The sequence below is a fragment of the Sinocyclocheilus anshuiensis genome, unplaced genomic scaffold, assembly GCF_001515605.1.
Source record: "Sinocyclocheilus anshuiensis isolate Anshui unplaced genomic scaffold, SAMN03320099.WGS_v1.1 scaffold1561, whole genome shotgun sequence".
Classification (NCBI taxonomy): domain Eukaryota; kingdom Metazoa; phylum Chordata; class Actinopteri; order Cypriniformes; family Cyprinidae; genus Sinocyclocheilus; species Sinocyclocheilus anshuiensis.
In genome coordinates, this window is record NW_015536630.1 from 766,963 (window position 1) to 784,829 (window position 17,867).

Genomic DNA, 17,867 nt, shown 5'->3' on the forward strand with positions numbered 1-17,867 from the left:
TTTAATATGTTAAAATGATATATAAAAGTTATAATTTTTGTATTTTATTTTTTTATATCATTTTATATATAATTTTTAATAAATATAATATATGATTATAACTTATACACACACATATATACATATATGATAATTAAGACGGTTCTGTCTTATTGACCCTGTCTGATCTTATATTACAAAACAGTATGGAAACCACCAGATCTGACAGGGAAAGCAAAAGTATGTAAAGCAAAATATATATTGCAAAAATACTGCCTATAATATGCAAATGTTTTATAAAAGATAGGTTAATCAATATAATGTTATTCCACTGTGTTTTTTCCCCCACAGATTCAGATATTTATGCAGAGATACCAGAAGATACACCAGTTCCGAGTAAGAACCAAATAATATTTTAAGAGACATATTAATTGTCGTTTATCAATTTATTTGACATTTTGATCTCAAACACTTGTTTTCCAGCATGTAAATTCAGCATCTTACGAAACGACGTTGTCCTCGGCCGGATTCTGGGTGAAGGTTTCTTTGGTGAGGTGCATGATGGGATCTATAAAAGCAAGGTTAGTGCATCAGTCACACACCTACGGGCCCAAATATTCAGCGAAACAGATCACAAGGATTTAGTAGAAATCACTAGAAACTTATTTCAAGCTCAGCTTTCAGGACAGAAACCTCATGGATCTTGTGTCTTCCTCCAGACAGGAGAGCGAGTGAATGTGGCTGTGAAGACATGCAAGGACTGCTCAGCTGATGTGAAGGAGAAGTTCATGAGTGAAGCTTGTAAGATGTTTCAATCTTCCACCTGTAGAATCCAATACATGCCTGAATAGAATGATCAAAATCATTGTTTTCATGCAGTGATCATGAAGAAACTGGACCATCTGCACATTGTGAGACTTGTAGGAATTATCGAGGAAGATCCCGTGTGGATTGTCATGGAGCTTTACCAGTATGGAGAGGTGAGATTCATTCATTTGAATGATTTCAAGCTTGTTTAGGTTTGTTCAAGAAAATTGGTAGCAAGGAAAATCAGACAAAACTACTGAAGAATTAAGAATAGTTTTTTTTTTTTTTTTGTCTGTTAAAGGACTCACCCTCAGGCAATCCCAGATGTAGATGAGTTGGTTTCTTCATCAGATTTGGAGAAATGTAGCATTGCATCACTTGCTCACCAGTGGATCCTCTGCAGTGAATGGGTGCCGTCAGAATGAGAGTCCAAACAGCTGATAAAAACATCACAATAATCCACAAGTAATCCGTCCATCAATTAACATCTTGTGAAGCGAAATGCTGCATGTTTGTAACAAGCAGAACCATCATTAAGGTTTTTAACTTCAAGCGGCCACTTCCGACTAACGTATTAGTCTGTAATCCATAATAACGCTTCCTCCAGTGAAAGACTGAAAGTCCATCCCCTGTTGTCCTCTCACATCAAAATTCACCCACATATTTGCTTTGATCTGTTTTTGCATATAAACAACGCTTGACCTATGCATGTTTCTCTCTTGATTCAGACCAGATTACTTTTTTACTAAAGAAAGCAATATTATGGATAGAGGACTAGTATTTTAGACTGAAGCATCAGTTTAAAGTTAAATTAAGTAATGATGGATTTATTTCTTACAAAAAATGCAGCTTTTGGCTTCACAAGACATTAATTGATGGACTGTGGTGTACTTGTGGATTATTGTGATGTTTTTATCAGCTGTTTGGACTCTCATTCTGACGGCACCCATTCACTGCAGAGGATCCACTGGTGAGCAAATGATGCAATGCTACATTGCTCCAAATCTGATGAAGAAACAAACTCTACATCTTGGATGGCCCGAGGGTGAGTACATTATTAGCTAATTATCATTTTTAGATGAACTATTCCTTCAACAATGTGCCTATGTCACAATAAGGGGTAAATCCGACTCATATTAGTACATTATGCAATATTGTTAATCAGACTTTATTATCATCCTGGTTTCTCTGTTTTTCTTCAGCTAGGAAATTACCTGTTGGAGAACAAGCACAAATTAACCACTGTCACACTGATCCTGTACAGTCTTCAGATCAGTAAAGCTCTTGCTTACCTAGAGGGCATTAACATGGTGCACAGGTACATCAATTCACCTTGTGACCAACAGTTTATGCAATTACTGTGAATAATCATTACCTGTTTGGTTTGAAATTTTAAGGATTTGGTCTGGTTTGGTTATATCTTTAAAAGTATGAAGAAGCAGACAGGCTGCTTATAAACATCTCTTCCTCTTGACTTCGCTTACTTTAACTTCGTCTCAGGTTCAGAAGAGTGTCAGACACTCTTGTGGGTAAAAGTTTAGCTGAAGCAGAAGGTAAAAAATCAAGGTCATAGGTAGAGAACATTATATGGGGCATCCGCACAACCGCTCATATTGCATTGTACGTCTAGTGTTTCTTCATGGGGAATCTTGTTCCTGTAGAGAAACGTATGCTGTAAATTATAATCTGAATTATGAAGCATTTGACTCGAATTTTATTTGTTCACTAACAATGTGCAATAATGGACGTACATGATGACAGAAGAAATCTGTTGTTTTTCTGCAACGTCATGAGCATTTCCACTTCATCTTAGATTGTATGTTGTTTAATAGCATTTTAAATATTTTTGGATTAAAGTGGCTGATGCCTTTGTTTTGCAAATTTCGTAGCTAAACTTTTAGGCATACTAAATGCGTGTAATTTTTTTCACACTTTGGGGAAATGACACACACCATTAAATGTTCTGTTAATGAATGATATTTACCTTGAGGTTTTATCTTTTTTTTTGAAAGTCGTCTCTTGTGCTCAGCAAGAAAGTAAAAACTAAAAATTGTTAAATGTTATTACATTTCAAAATAAATGTTTTTTATGTGAATATATTGTAAAATATAATTTATTCCTGTGATGCAAATCTGAATTTTCAGCAGCATTACTCCAGTCTTCAGTGTCACATGATCCTTCAGAAATCATTCTAATATGCTGCTTTGCTGCTTGAGAAATATTTCTTATTGTCAATGCTGAAAACAGTTGTGCTGCCAAATATTTTTAAGGAGACCCTGATTTTTTTTTCAGGATTTCTTTGATAGAAAGTTAGGACATCATTTATTTGAAAAAGAAATCTTTTATCACATTATAAACACCTTTGCTGAATAAAATTATTAATTTAATATCTTATTGACCCCAAAATATACACACACATGCTGTATATTAAATTTAGGACACAATTATAAATTGCCCTCCTACAACACACATGCATTAAAAGTTAAACTGCATTTGCTTGTTGGTGTCTTCACATCCCCTTTTTGATAATCATCTGTATCTCATGCCTGTGGTTGTACAGAATCTATTTTAGTGGTGCATAATCAAGTTATTCAATTCAATGTTTTTCCATCAGGGACATTGCTGTGAGAAACGTGCTGGTTGCCAAACCAGACTGTGTGAAGCTAGGAGACTTCGGCTTGTCCCGATACATAGAGGAGGAGGAGTATTACAAAGGCAAGACTAAGACTGACTAGTCTGTTTAACCTTGTCATGCAGTTTGAGTCTAATATTTTACTCTCTTTTCTTATGCCTAATGCTGTCAAATGACACTGTTTGTTTTCTCTCTGAAGCCTCCGTGAGTCGATTACCTATTAAATGGATGGCGCCGGAGTCCATCAACTTCAGACGCTTTACCTCGGCGAGTGATGTCTGGATGTTTGGTTAGTGACTTTGAAGCGTGACGTGAGATCAATGCGTTTAAACATGCACGACGCGTTATGTCACTTCCACAAAGCGTAATGCAGTCTTTTCAAAGCTCAATCACTGTTCGGACCACATTAGGCAACAGATCAACCTAATCGTGAGGATTTTTCAAGCCGTCATCATGATGTGAATTCCTATTTCCTGTTGTCAGTCTTGTTGATTCAAAGCCGGTTCCTGTGAAGAGCCACATCTTTCCCAATGCCATGCTTCTTGAAGTTTTGCAATGCATTTCTGAAGCAGTTTATGGTTCCTGATTCTTGGCGGTTTCCTGTGCTTCTCCTTTCAGCTGTGTGCATGTGGGAGATCGTGAGTGGAGGTCAGCAGCCGTTCTTCTGGCTGGAGAACAAGGATGTGATAAACCAGCTGGAGCAGGGCGTCCGTCTGCCCAAACCTGAGCGTTGCCCGCCGACCCTCTACTCCCTCATGACCCGCTGCTGGGCCTACAGCCCCGTCGAGAGACCCAGCTTCGCAGAGCTTGTGTGCAAGCTGAGGTACGTCACTGCTGCCCTAGTCATCAAAGATGTAAAGGGTCGTCAGTTTGAACCATTAAACGAGTCATAAGTATGCATTTCAGAGCTCAAAGCAGACCCTAACCCAAAATAGAGCTTTTATTAAAAATAAGCTGTTAAAACTGCTTATTCTGGGTTTTTTTTCGCAAATTACCCACAGTACGCATCAACGGTACCTATTGACTCATCAGAAACTTATCACTAAATACTAGTGCTGTCAAACGATTAATCGCGATTAATCGCATCTAAAATAAACGTTTTTGTTTATATAATATATGTGTGTGTACTGTGTATATAATTATATTATGTATATATAAATACACACACATACAGTATATATTTTGAAAATATTTACGTGTATACATGTATATATTTATATTCTTATATTTTATATTATATATAAATATATTTAAGATATAAACATAACATATTTTTCTTAAATATATACATGCATGTACACACACATATATTATGTAAACAAAAACGTTTATTTTGGATGCTATTAATCGTTTGACCGCTTAATCGTTTGACAGCACTACTAAAACCCAAATTATGATCTTGACTAATACTGTAATTGGACATTAAGTGGAAAAAATTAACATTAAAACTGGTAAATTTAAAATGTAAATGATAATCAAAAAACAATTTAAAAAATGTAAAAAATAATATAAATAAATAATATTAAAAATATTAAACATAAAATAAAAATGTAAATGTAATAAAAATAATAAAATAAAAATGTAAATATAATAAAAACATACAACATATATGTTAATAATAATAAATAACAATGCAAACTGACTAACAATGTAAGTGGATTTTGAGGGAAAGGTGAATATGAAAAATAAAATCAAAATGTAACAAATGAATATAAAAAAATATTAAAATGTAAAAAAAATAATAAAATTAATATTAAAAATAATAAAGGTAAAGATGTAAATAATACAAAAATATTTAAAAAATAAACATACGTAATAATAACAATGATAAATACAAACTGGCTAACACTGTAAGTGGACATTGTGTGGAAAGATTCATATTAAAAAAATAATAAATAAAAATGTAAATCATAAAAATAAGAATTGTTTTAAATATATAATAAAACTACAATCAATATAAATAAATATAAAATATATAAATAATAATACAAAACTCAAATCAATCATAAAAATGGTAAAAATCTAAAAATATTAAAAGAATAAAAATGTAAATAATAATACAAAATTCAAATCAATTATATCAAATTGTAAAAATAAAAAAAATCAAATAAATATTACAAAATAAAAATTTTAAGAATACAAAAAACATAAAAAAATAACAATAAAAACAATACAAACTGTAACATGAAATGTTTCTATTTGCTTCCCACAGTGATGTTCATAAAATGGAGAAGGAAGTGAAGGTGGAGGAGCTGCGAGCCAGAACTCGCTCCATAAATATAACCCCGTTTACTGATGCTCCACCGAAGGTGTCTGTCTTTTCACTCTGTTTTTCTCACGCTGTTATTCTCGTTCTGTGTATCACACTCACTCCTTTTCTGTTCATCTTCATTCTTGTTTTGTGAAAAGCCATCAAGAATGAAACCATCAGGTTTCAGTACTCTCAATCCACGTCTACATCTCCAGGTGATTTTTCCTCCTATTAATTCTGTAGTTGTTTTAATTGCACAAAATGCAGCTTCTTTGTAGTGATAAGTAGATCAACTAATATGAACTTTTCTCATCAAATTTTCCCAAGATTAAACAAGTTGATATTTAAATGAAACTTCTATTATGTCTCCTGAGCAATGAAAGAGAAACCTCTGAGCAATATGTTTTACTCAGTGGGTGATGCATTTAAAATTGGTAGACCGTAACTGTAAACTAGATAGCAGCTTCATGTTGGTCACGTCTATCTAGGTCAAGTCACACCATTTCCAGCAGCTGTGGTTTCTGCCTGCTTTTCTGCATTTGCGCTCAAAACCGCCATGTTATGCATGTCACTGTGTGAATATGTTTTAGCATGTGGTTTAGTTGTGTTTGTCTGTGTGTTTTTGCTTGCACGTCCAACTTTCCAGCTGCCCGAGTCTCTGCGCTTTAGTTCGCCAGCCCTCGCCAGCCTGCCAGACTGGCGCCCTGTGCTTGTGTCCGGCTGCACGCTGACCCTGCCGCTGTCCCCTCGCCGTGGCAGTATGGTAAGAGCGCCACCTGCCTACAGTACTGCAAACACGCTCCTGTGTGTTTAAAGGAGTAGTTCACCCAAAAATTACAATTTGCTGACAGTTTACTCACCCTTAAGGCATCCGAGATGTAGATGAGTTTGTTTCTTCAAATGAACAGGTAATGCTACATCACTTGCTTACCAGTGGATCCTCTGCAGTGAATGGGTGCCGTCATAATGAGAGTCCAAACAGATGATACAAACATCACAATAATCCACAAGTAATCCACACCACTGCAGTCCATCAGTTAACATCTGGTGAAGCGAAAAGCTGCATGTTTGTAAGAAACAAATCCATCAAGGCGTTTTATCTTTAAACCGTCGCTTTTGGCCAAAATATCCGTAATAATGCTTCCTCCAGTAAAATGTCCATCTCCTATTGTCCTCTCACATCAAAATCCTCCCACATATTTGTTTAGAACAGTTTTTGTTTGTAAACGGTGCTTGATCTGTGCAGATTTCTCTCCTGATTCAGACGAGACGATATTATGGATAGAGGAGTCATATTTCAGCCGGAAGGAAGCACCAGTTGAAGTTAAACACATCTAAATGATGGATTTGTTTCTTACAAACACACAGCTTTTGGCTTCTCAAGATGGTAATTGATGGACTGGAGTGGTGTGGATTACTTGTGGATTATTGTGATGTTTTTATCAGCTGTTTGGACTCTCATTCTGACGGCACCCCTTCACTGCAGAGCATCTGTTGGTGAGCAAGTGATGCAATGCTATATTTCTCCAAATCTGTTTCCATGAAGAAACAAACTCATCTACACCTTGGATGGGTGAGTAAATTTTCAGCAAATTTACATTTTTGTGTGAACTACTCCTTGAAATAAGTCTTTAAAATGCCAATGAAACATGCATTGCACTCACAGACTAAACACTGTCCAAAAATACCTAACGAGTTTTCTTTCCTATGTTAATGCATTTCTTGTTGAAACAAGAAGTTCAAGTGGGTACATATTAAAGGGCTCATATTTTTTTTTAAGTAGCAAAGTGCCATTAGTTTAAATCACAGTCTGTCAAAACCACCAACGACGGCTTGTGCACAGACGAAAAAAGACTCTTTCGCAATGAATGAATTTCAGCCACTTCCTTTGCAACCTATTCATGGCTTCTTTTCCTAACGAACTCCTCCTAGAGATTTAATGACATCAGCATTATATTTGGTCAGTCTACTCTAAAGGCCTTTGCCATGTTAAATTGCGAAGATCTTGAGTATTCGTTAAAGGGTGTGTCCTTGGCGGCCTGACATAGTTTGATGTTTCACCATGGAAAAGGAAGTTGTTGTAACTCAGCCATTCAATGTCCGATTTGCCCCAAACTTCACACGTTCAATAAGAGCCCTGGCCTGAACACATCTAAAGGCCAATATTCAATTATTATCATAGTTTAATTTTTTTTTCTTTTCAGTTTTCATTTTAATTTTAGTTGAAGGTTTAGTAACTATGTTATTAAATATTTCTGTGTAGCTTTAATTTATATTAATTTGAGTAATTTTACTTCTTAAAGGGGTCATATGATGCGATTTCAATTTTTCCTTTCTCTTTGGAGTGTTACAAGCTCTTGGTGCATAAAGAAGATCTGTAAAGTTGCAAAGACTAAAGTCTCAAATCCAAAGAGATATTCTTTATAAAAGTTAAGAGTCAGCCACACCTACCTAAAACGGCTCGTTCTAACACGCCCCCACATATCATGTTCTTTTTAGCAACATCATATGACCCCTTTAATTGATAATTGGTGCATTGATCAGTGTTATTTTAGTTTATTTATTTACTATTATAGTCTTTATTAATATTTTGAATTAGCTTTTATTTTTATTTTTATATTTGTAGTTTTCATTTTCATTTTAGTTGAATACTTTTTTTATGTGCTTTTGTTATTAAATATTTATATTTCGCTTTAATTTATAGTCATTTTAGTCATTTTACTACTTGGTGTGTTGATCAGTGTAATTTTAGTATTATTTATTTACTATAATAGTCTTTATTAATTACGTTTTTAAGGTTAACTTTTTATCTATATTATATTTTATTTCAGCTGTATTTCAATTAACAAATGTTTAATGATTTAAGTTTTAATTAACGATAACAACGCTAGCTTTAGGCCCAGTTTCCTTACTAAAGATTGTCGGGTATAAATGCATACATTTAAAAAATACTCTTAGCATATATATGGACTTAATGATGACAAGCATAAACAAAAGCTGCCAAACTTTCATGTCACATTATTTCCTCGTTTGATTGCTTTCCTCATCCGCAGTACATGTCAGCGCATGTGTGTGTGTGTGTGTTTGTGAAGGAACGAGGTTTCTTGGAGCCCAACAGTAAGGAAGACGCTCAGCGGCTGTGGGAAATGGAGAGGCAGTGCGTGCAGGAAACTTTAAGGAGGCAGAAACAGGAAATGCTGGAGGACAACAAGTGGCTGGAGAAAGAAGAGAAGCTTCTGGTTAGTCATCAGTAGCGTCTCTCGTTAAAACTGTGGCAATGTGCAATCCTCACTGGGATCATTACAATGAGTTTAAGTTTAGAGTAACAATTAAAATGCATTTGCTCAGCCGACTGGAGCTTGAAAAGACTGTTATATAAAAATAGATTAAAGTTAGCATAAAGTCCAAATTGATATTATTTGCAGGCTGCTGATTATATTATGCATAATTAATCAGTGCATGTTATTCAGAAGAAGACAATATTAGTCTTTCTAATCTTTGATCCAAAAGTAATGACTTGCTCCTCCACTGAAATGACTTTCCTTTTTGGCTGATTTTTCCTTTCCCTATGGATTTCTGTCTTATATTTTATCTTGTTCGTCTTGAAATATGTCACATTCTGAAAGTAAAATGGGTTTCATCATTTCATGTTGACTTTATGCTCATCCTTATGTTGCTCTGTTTCTCTTTCAGGATCCATTTGCCAATGACGACACAAAGGCTAAAGTGGTAAAATACTTCTATATATATGAAATATTTCTATTTAAATAGAAGTCTCATTTTTATTATCTTGTCCCATCATGACTTTTGTCTTCCACTGTTATGCACTATAATTACACAACATTAACATCCTTTTCTCTTTTTTATGTTAGATGTCAGAAAATGAGCCAAGCCAAGGTCAGTTCATTTTAACACACACAAAAATACCTAAAACTATATAAACAAAGATCGATAAACAGATTAAAGGAATATTTCACCCAAAATTACAATAGTTGTCATTTACTCGCCTACGTCTATAAAACCTGTATGCTGTTATTTTTAGCATTGATTAGTATTAGTATTATTTATGTACTATAATAGATTTGATTTAGCTTTTAATTTTTAATCTTTTACATTTTTTAGCTTTTAATTATTTTATGTGCTTTTGTCATTTTTTATTGTATTTTTTATATTAAAATTTGTTTTCTTTGATTTATTATTTCTTTTATTTTTATAATTATTTTAAATATAATATATAATGTTTTTATTTATTCAGTTGTAGTATTTTAAATTAAACTTATTTTATTTCAGTTACTTGCCAATACAACAATTTTCATTTTCATTTACGTTTTTAAAGTTGGTTTTTCCTCTCATATTGACATTTTATTTAATTTCAATTTTATTTCAGTTTTTCCGAAAATTGTAGTTTTAGTTAACAATAACAACACTGGCATTGATGCACCTATTCCTTTACTCTTTCTTATTTCAGTCAGTAGCCATTGTTATCTTAATGATCACTTCCATATACCATCTTCAGCTGTCTTTTGACTTTGTTTCTCTCAGCTCCTTCCCAGGCTCCTCCGGAGAAGCCCCCGCGGGTGTCCGCTCAGGTAATTGTGGTTTTAATGCGGTTAGGGACGGGCTGAAGGCCAGCAGAGACTTCTGATCTCTTTTTGAAGCCGCTCAGTAAAGGTGTCAGCCGTCCTTTGGAAGTTTCCAGACGAGCAGATTGCAGCAATCAAAGCGGCGGTTTTACTGGGAGCTCTGTGGCTAAAACCTGATGAGCTTTGGGCCTTGTGAGCTCACCTTGATAATGGGATCAGTAGAACGAGGATGAGGGAGGTTTTTTCTGAGATTCTCTCCACACCAATCTTCAGACTTCAGCCTCGGTGAGCTGAAATGAAACTGATCTCCTGTCTCCAAGCTGCTGTATGCAGTGGCTAATAGTAGCTTTGGTCAGTAGCACCAAATGAGAGTAAAAATGGCTTTGGGGAATAAATAAAATTGAGAGACTGCTGAGTTTGTTTTTTTATTTTTAAAAGAAGTTCAACATGGTTCAGGGTTATTATATATATTTTTTTACTTTAAATATAAACATTAGAAATAAAATAAAAGTGAAATACTAAAAATTGTAAACTTATTTTGTTTCAGCTAGTTGCCAACATTTCTCATTTTCATTTAAGTTTAAGTTCTAAAAAAAATAAAAATAAAACTGAAATAAGTCATGAAATAATTTAAAATGTAATAAAAAGCCCATAGCAGCTATACACTTTTTTTTTTAAATAATAATAAAAAACAGCTTTAATTTCATGTCTGTTATAATTAAGGCCATTAAAATGCTAATAATACTCCTAAAAGTTGAGATTATCTTTGAATTATTGAAATTATTTATACATTTACAGCCTATAAAAAGGAGAATGGGCCAAAACATTTCATCTTGCACCAGTGTTGTTATCATTAATTAAAACTAAAACTTAAATATTAAAAATGTGTTAATTAAAACACAGCTGAAATAAAATAAAATATAAATATTAGATAAAAAACTTGAACGTAAAAAACAAAAATGAGAAATGTTGTCTTGGCAACTAACTGAAATAAGTCTAAATTGAAGTAGTAAAATTACTAAAACTAAAAAAGCTAAATAGAAATATTTAATAATGATAAAACAAAATGACTAAATCATTAACTATAAAATATAAAAATAAAAACTGCTAAAGCTCTAAAATCTGATTTCAGACCATGCACGTTCAGTTTAAGAAAATGTGTTAGACAGTGTTAGTATTTTATTCATATTTATGTACTATTGTAGCTTTTAATTATAGCTTTACATTTTATTTTTTACATTTTTTAAACACAACAAACTGACTAAAATGTTAACTAAAATTAAAATGAAAACTGTATGTATAGAAATAAAAGCTAATTCTATATATCAACAAAAACTAAGAAAATTATCTTAATACTGAAGCAACACTTGCATGATTTAAATCACAAGACAAGAAAGATTCTCATTATGTGTGACCCTGGACCACAAAACCAATCATAAGGTTCAATTTTTTGAAATTTAGATTTATACATCATTTGAAAGCTGAATAAATAAGCTTTGCTTTTCATTGATGTATGGTTTATGATAGGACAATATCTGGCCGAGATACAACTATTTGAAAATCTGGAATCTGAGGGTGCAAAAAAATCTAAATATTGAGAAAATCGCCTTTAAAGTTGTCCAGATGAAGTCCTTAGCAATGCATATTACTAATCAAAAATTAAGTTTTGATATACTTACAGTAGGAAATTTACAAAATATCTTCATGGAACATGATCTTTACTTAATATCCTAATGATTTTTGGCATAAAAGAAAAATCGATAATTTTGACCCATACAATGTTTTTTTGGCTATTGCTACAAATATACCCCAGAGACTTAAGACTGGTTTTGTGGTCCACGGTCACATTTGTTCTAATAAAATCCATGCATAACATTAATGCAATGATTTGCTGCATGTATTAGCACTGACTGTTCTGTCCATCATAGCCGGCGCCGACAGCAGAACTGGACCGCACGGATGACATGGTCTATCATAACGTGATGGAGATGGTGAAGGTCGTGATGCAGCTGAAGAATGATGTCAACACGTTACCAGCCTCGGAGTACGTCACTGTGGTGAAGGTAGGATGACTCTGAACATTGTATTTCTTAATGCTTAATGTATGGAGTCGTGTTTCTGTGTTCAGTAAGGTCATTATTGTCTTATTTGGCAGTTGGTAGGAATGACGTTGCGCAGTCTGATCCGCAGTGTGGACGACATCCTCCCAACTCTACATGAGTCCATCAGAATGGAGGTAAAGCATCGTGAAACTAAAGCTATTGTGAACTACTCAACTTGAGCTATGAATTCTCAAAGCTTTTTTCCAAAAAATGAAAAAAGTGTAACTGTTACTTTTTATTTAAATTAGATTGTTAAATTGTACGATTTTCTCATATCGTGAGATAAATGATGACAATCAAGGGCGTAGAATTTAGTAGGGATGCTAGGGACATGTCTCACAATATCCAGAAATTACTAAATTGTCCCTAGCAATAATTACTAGTTAGCAGTATACTGGTTACCTCACCTGAATATGTTCATATTTGTGTTGGAAATTTGGATATTTTATTTGTAAACATAATACTTTTTACACTTATTTCAGTTAATTTCATAAAACTAGTGAGATAAGCCAGTAGTAGTACTGACAGTGTTATGTAAACATGGCTGAAGGCGAAAAAAACAAACAAACAGAGGAACAGACAAAATGATTCAATTGAGTGAGTCATTTACTCTGGAACCGCTCCGATTGATTCAAACTCCATTCACTTTTAAAAACCAGATCAGAAGAACCATTCATTTTAAAACCATTCATTAGAATCACTTCTAATGATTTTAAAAAGCACGTAGTAATGGGTGAAACAGAGCTTTTCGAAACTCCAAATCAGTTAAAAAACATTGCATCACAGAATGATTGACTGTTTCAAAGTGCTCCAATCGGATCGCAGATCATTTGATTCAGATCGTGACTTCAAAGCACGTATTGCAAATCATTTGAGTTAGATCGGCACTTCGGAGCACTTATCGCGAGTCGTTTGATTCAGATCGGTACTTCGGAGCGCAAATCATTTGATTGAGATTGGAACTTCGGAGCGTGTATTGCGAATCTTTTTTCTTTCTTTCTTTCTTTCTTTCTTTCTTAATGAAACAGTACAAAACATCAAACCATTAAAACAGTACAGTTATAAAAACAAAACAAAGAAAAATAAAGTAAGTATACACAGATAAACATTTTTTATTTTATTATAGTAAAAGTGTGGTAGTGTAGATTACCACTTGTAGCCTATAACCCAATTTTTTACTACAAATACCATGGTTAAACTATGGTAAGTGTAGCAAAACCATCGTTAAAGGGGTCATATGATGCTGCTAAAAGGAACATTATTTTGTGTATTTGGTGTAATGAAATGTGTTTATGCGGTTGTCCACGGTGAAAGTTGATGTATTCCTTCAGCGACCAGCACAGATCAGCTCGAGGCATTACGAAGCGGATATCGTCCTCTTTTGGAAGACCAAACAAAGTAGTTTCGCTTTCACAACGAAGCACACAGCGTCTTCATGACATGGCTGCAGCATCAACAAAACTACAGTGAGACTAAAAGTTACGCCTTCTTTCTTTGCGTGAACATTTGGGCGGCGTTATGCAAATCTTCCCACATAGTGACGTAGGTATGTTGGGGCGTGTTAGAACGAGCCGTTTTAGGTAGGCGTGGCTGACTCTTAACTTTTATAAAGAATATCTCTTTGGATTTGAGACTTTAGTCTTTGCAACTTTACAGATCTTCTTTATGCACCAAGAGCTTGTAACACACCAAAGAGACAGGAAAAATTGAAATCGCATCATATGACCCCTTTAATTTGTGGTCACCATGGTAACTATAGTAACCATTGGCCTTTTTAAGTAAAACCATGGTTAATTTTTGTAAGGGATGTGTTACCAGGTTAACAAAAAAAGTAATACATTTACACATTAAGTGGACACATAGCATACAGTTTTTTAGGATGAACAGAGCTTTGGATATTTTCCATATACTTGTCCAGCTCAACTCTGAATAAAAAAAGAGAGGCAGATTTTAGAGCCAGATATGTGAAATTTAGCTAGCAGAAAACACAAATTAATTATTATATTTTGCTGTATTCTCGTTTGAGTATTTAAACAATCCAAAGAAAACATCTTAAAATGCTGCTGTAATGTTGTTGGCTTTACATAATGAAAATTGTATATTTATTCTCTGATGAATATTCTAACATAAAAAGCTCTGTTTATGAATTATGAGTTTGTTAGCTACCGTAGCTATAAATAAAGACTTTAGATGACATGAAACTGTGGTCAAAAGTTGATCATAAATGCGAAAATGATGTGTTGTCTGCTGTTATGTCCTCACCAATGTCAAAATCAAACCTATGCCCTAGATAATAATAAATGATAAATGATGAAATTTTATCTTTGAAATGCAAGAAAAAGAGTTGTCTCCAAAACTAGAAAAGGTAAATTGCGAGTTTTTGTCTAAGAACTGTGACTGTTTTTCTCGCAATTTACCTTTTTTATTGTTTTATTCCATGCCAGAAACTAGCTTGACTTTTTCTCTCAATTGTGAGTTAACATCTTTTAAGAAAGAAAAAGTCAGAATTGTTAGATCGTTCGTTAACATCTCATAATTCTGACTTTTTTTCCCCTCAGAATTGCAAGATAAAAGAATTGTGAGATAAAAAGTCATAATTGCCTTTTTTTTTTTTCTGGGATGGAAGAGAATCCATAATATTTCTATACATTAGAAAGTATAAAGTGTTGTTCTGGCTGCTCTCTGCTCGTCAGATTGAAGGAACTCAGAAGTTGCTGAATAAGGATCTGGCCGAGCTGATCAGTAAGATGCGTCTGGCTCAGCAGAACGCCGTCACGTCTCTGAAGGACGAGTGTAAGAAACAGATGCTGGCGGCCGCTCACACGCTGGCCATGGACTCCAAAAACCTGCTGGACGCTGTGGACCAGGCCCGAGTGCGGGCCAATGTGGCCAAACCCACCACACCCTAGATCTGATCCCTGATTGGCCGTCAGACAGACAGTTTCATCCAGTGAGAAAGCTGGAGGATGAATTGAACTTTAAATGAACTGGTACAACTTGCTTTATTTATGCTTCTGGATGATAATGAAAGCAGTGCTTTCGACATTGAATGTTTGCAGATGTATTTTCACAAGTGTTTGCTTGTAATTGTTTTCATAGATGTTTATTCTCAGGAAAGTTTGTGGGAGGAAATAAATACAGTTTTGTCATGTCATTTTCTGCAGTTTTGTCATGTCAGAGCAGTAATTTACTTAATTCTCTAAACTTTACAAGTATGTTTTTATAGAAAATGAATGCAACATCAATATAATTTGTATTTTTATACAGTACAACTGATTTAGAATCACAAGAATACTTTTAAACGCTTAGTTTTTTCAGAGCCTATATCAATTATGAATCTTGCACATTAAAAAAAACAAATTTTCAATATATTTTGAAATTTCATTGAGAGTTCACCATTTGACCACTGAAATACCATGTCCAGTCAGTTTGGATTACTAAATAAAGATTTGTAAAATTAATTATGATATAATACAAAAAAAAGTCATAAATGCAAGATATACATTTAGAATTTTTTTCTTATAATTGCAAGGGAACAATTCGCAATTTGATGAATTCACAATGAACCTCATTCTCAAATAATCCCTGAACGAGCGGGTATCTCTCATCAAAGGAAGAGATGAAATAAAAATACCTTTTTTCATATGACAAATGTTTGTAATGGTCCCTGGAAAAGGCCTTGGCTTCCATCAGGGAAGTCTTTATCGGAGCTCTTGATGTCGGGCTGTATCTCGGCTCTCAGATCATTCCTGATATCCAGGGAGGTAAGAAGAGGCCGACCGTCCCCAGCAGGCACACGATGATGAACATCCACAGAAAGATACGGTCAATCACCATTGCCACGTATTTCCAGTCCACCTTGACCTGTCCAAAAGCAAACACACAGTGCGATTCAAAAGTGGTAAGAGCAGGAAAACTAGAGTGGAAAATGTCATGTGAACAGCATAATGAGGGCAGTGACAATGAAACAGGATAGTAGACTTTCAGTCTAGTTAGAGAAGAAACATGATATAATATTCACAACAAAGGGTTTAGCATTTTATTAATCAGCCACTTTAATTTCCACTTTATTCTTTTTAAAAGGGTAATTGTAAGAATAGATAATTATTAGAAATGTTATTTCTAACTACAACTTGTTTTCTACAAATCATGTCTTTGTATCTCGTTTTTTTTATTATTTTATTACTTTATTTCGCATACATGCAACTTTATTTATTACAACTGCATTGCGTGGCAGGTTATTTTAGTATTTTTATATTTTCAGTAATCAATGTTAGCTTAATTTTTAGTAATTTTGTTATGTGCTCTAGTCATTGTAATTTTATTTTTCACAACTACAACTTGATAAATGAGATACATAGGCATAACTATGATGTAAATGATAAATATGACAAAAATGCAAGCTTTTGTCATAATTTTGTCTTTTATCTCAGAATTTTCACTTGGTATGTCAATGTCAACTTCCTTATGATTTTGATTATATGTCAGTTTTGACATTTATCTCAGTTTCAAACTTTTATCTTACGATTTCTACCTTTTAATCGTAATTATGACTCAGTATGTATATATCTCATAATTTGACATTTTTGTATTAACTTTTACATAATTACTTGTCATAATTTTAACTTGTATCTCATAATTTTAACTTTTTAATGCATATCTACTTTATCTCATAATTGTGACTTACAGTACAGTAGTGTCATAAATTTGTTTTATCTCATTATTTTGACTTATTTCATAATTTGACTTATGTAGTAATTCAATTTATCTTATAATTATGACTTAGTGTCATAATTTTGACTTTCTATCTCATAATTGAATTTTTAATCTCATGATATATATATAGTTCAGTCATGAAACTCTAGATGGCGCATTCTGACAGGGTGTTAACGTAACTGATGATATTCAGAGAGTTAAACGACTTGGCACAGGTATTACAGAAATTTCAGTTGTAATACCGAATATTCCTCCTTGGTTGCTTCCTATGCCTCAAGTAGATTTTCATCTACAATATATGGTTAAGAATGAGAAAACGTTATCTAATAGGGAAACATCAGTCAGGATTGTGTACTACATGCAGTGAAGCAGAGACTATTGAGCATGTACTTTTACATTGTGCAGTATATACCAAAGAAAGAGAGGAGTTATTTAAGAAACTGAGAAACATAGGAGTAATTAATTTCACTATATCAAATCTTTTAAGTTGTGCCTCAGGACAGACAAGTATTATGAGAGAAATTCTTATTTATCTGAAGATAACAGGATTAGAAAGTAGAATTTAAATTTCATAATAATAGTACCGGTTGGTTTATTTATGGAAAGTTTTTTTTTTTTTCCCCTCTTTCCCGTTAATGCTTCACACTCCAGTCCAGTTGGTGGCGGTAATACACCATAAGTTGGATTGTCAACCGCCATTAAATCGTACAAGAAGAAGAAGAAGAAGACTTGGCACAAGCTGATTGGTTCATGCTGCATATGCAGCCAATGAGCTTACTGCCTTGCATGCCTTGCAT

The 17,867-nt window shown here is 33.8% G+C and overlaps 2 protein-coding genes across 3 annotated transcripts in view; one reads left to right on the forward strand and one right to left on the reverse strand.

Annotated features, from left to right (window-relative positions):
- The window catches only part of LOC107653750 (protein-tyrosine kinase 2-beta-like), a 23,565-nt gene extending 8,064 nt beyond the window's left edge, over window positions 1-15,501 (forward strand). The window contains exons 14-32 of one of the 2 annotated variants that reach the window (XM_016440567.1): window positions 185-219; window positions 331-375; window positions 463-560; window positions 699-780; window positions 859-959; window positions 1,989-2,104; window positions 3,401-3,501; window positions 3,618-3,707; window positions 4,037-4,241; window positions 5,631-5,727; window positions 5,828-5,884; window positions 6,316-6,432; window positions 8,762-8,908; window positions 9,363-9,398; window positions 9,542-9,566; window positions 10,212-10,258; window positions 12,181-12,315; window positions 12,408-12,488; window positions 15,048-15,501. In XM_016440567.1, coding sequence (XP_016296053.1) covers window positions 185-219; window positions 331-375; window positions 463-560; window positions 699-780; window positions 859-959; window positions 1,989-2,104; window positions 3,401-3,501; window positions 3,618-3,707; window positions 4,037-4,241; window positions 5,631-5,727; window positions 5,828-5,884; window positions 6,316-6,432; window positions 8,762-8,908; window positions 9,363-9,398; window positions 9,542-9,566; window positions 10,212-10,258; window positions 12,181-12,315; window positions 12,408-12,488; window positions 15,048-15,263 — 1,831 coding nt within the window. In that variant the 3' untranslated portion in view covers window positions 15,264-15,501. The remainder of the gene's footprint in view (window positions 1-184; window positions 220-330; window positions 376-462; window positions 561-698; window positions 781-858; window positions 960-1,988; window positions 2,105-3,400; window positions 3,502-3,617; window positions 3,708-4,036; window positions 4,242-5,630; window positions 5,728-5,827; window positions 5,885-6,315; window positions 6,433-8,761; window positions 8,909-9,362; window positions 9,399-9,541; window positions 9,567-10,211; window positions 10,259-12,180; window positions 12,316-12,407; window positions 12,489-15,047) is intronic. The other variant, XM_016440575.1, reaches the window with a different exon arrangement.
- A 591-nt stretch (window positions 15,502-16,092) lies between these two features.
- Window positions 16,093-17,867, reverse strand: part of LOC107654045 (neuronal acetylcholine receptor subunit alpha-2-like) — a 14,436-nt gene continuing 12,661 nt past the window's right edge. Inside the window, exon 7 of the mRNA XM_016440942.1 lies at window positions 16,093-16,218. Within this exon, the coding sequence (XP_016296428.1) occupies window positions 16,093-16,218 (126 nt within the window). The remainder of the gene's footprint in view (window positions 16,219-17,867) is intronic.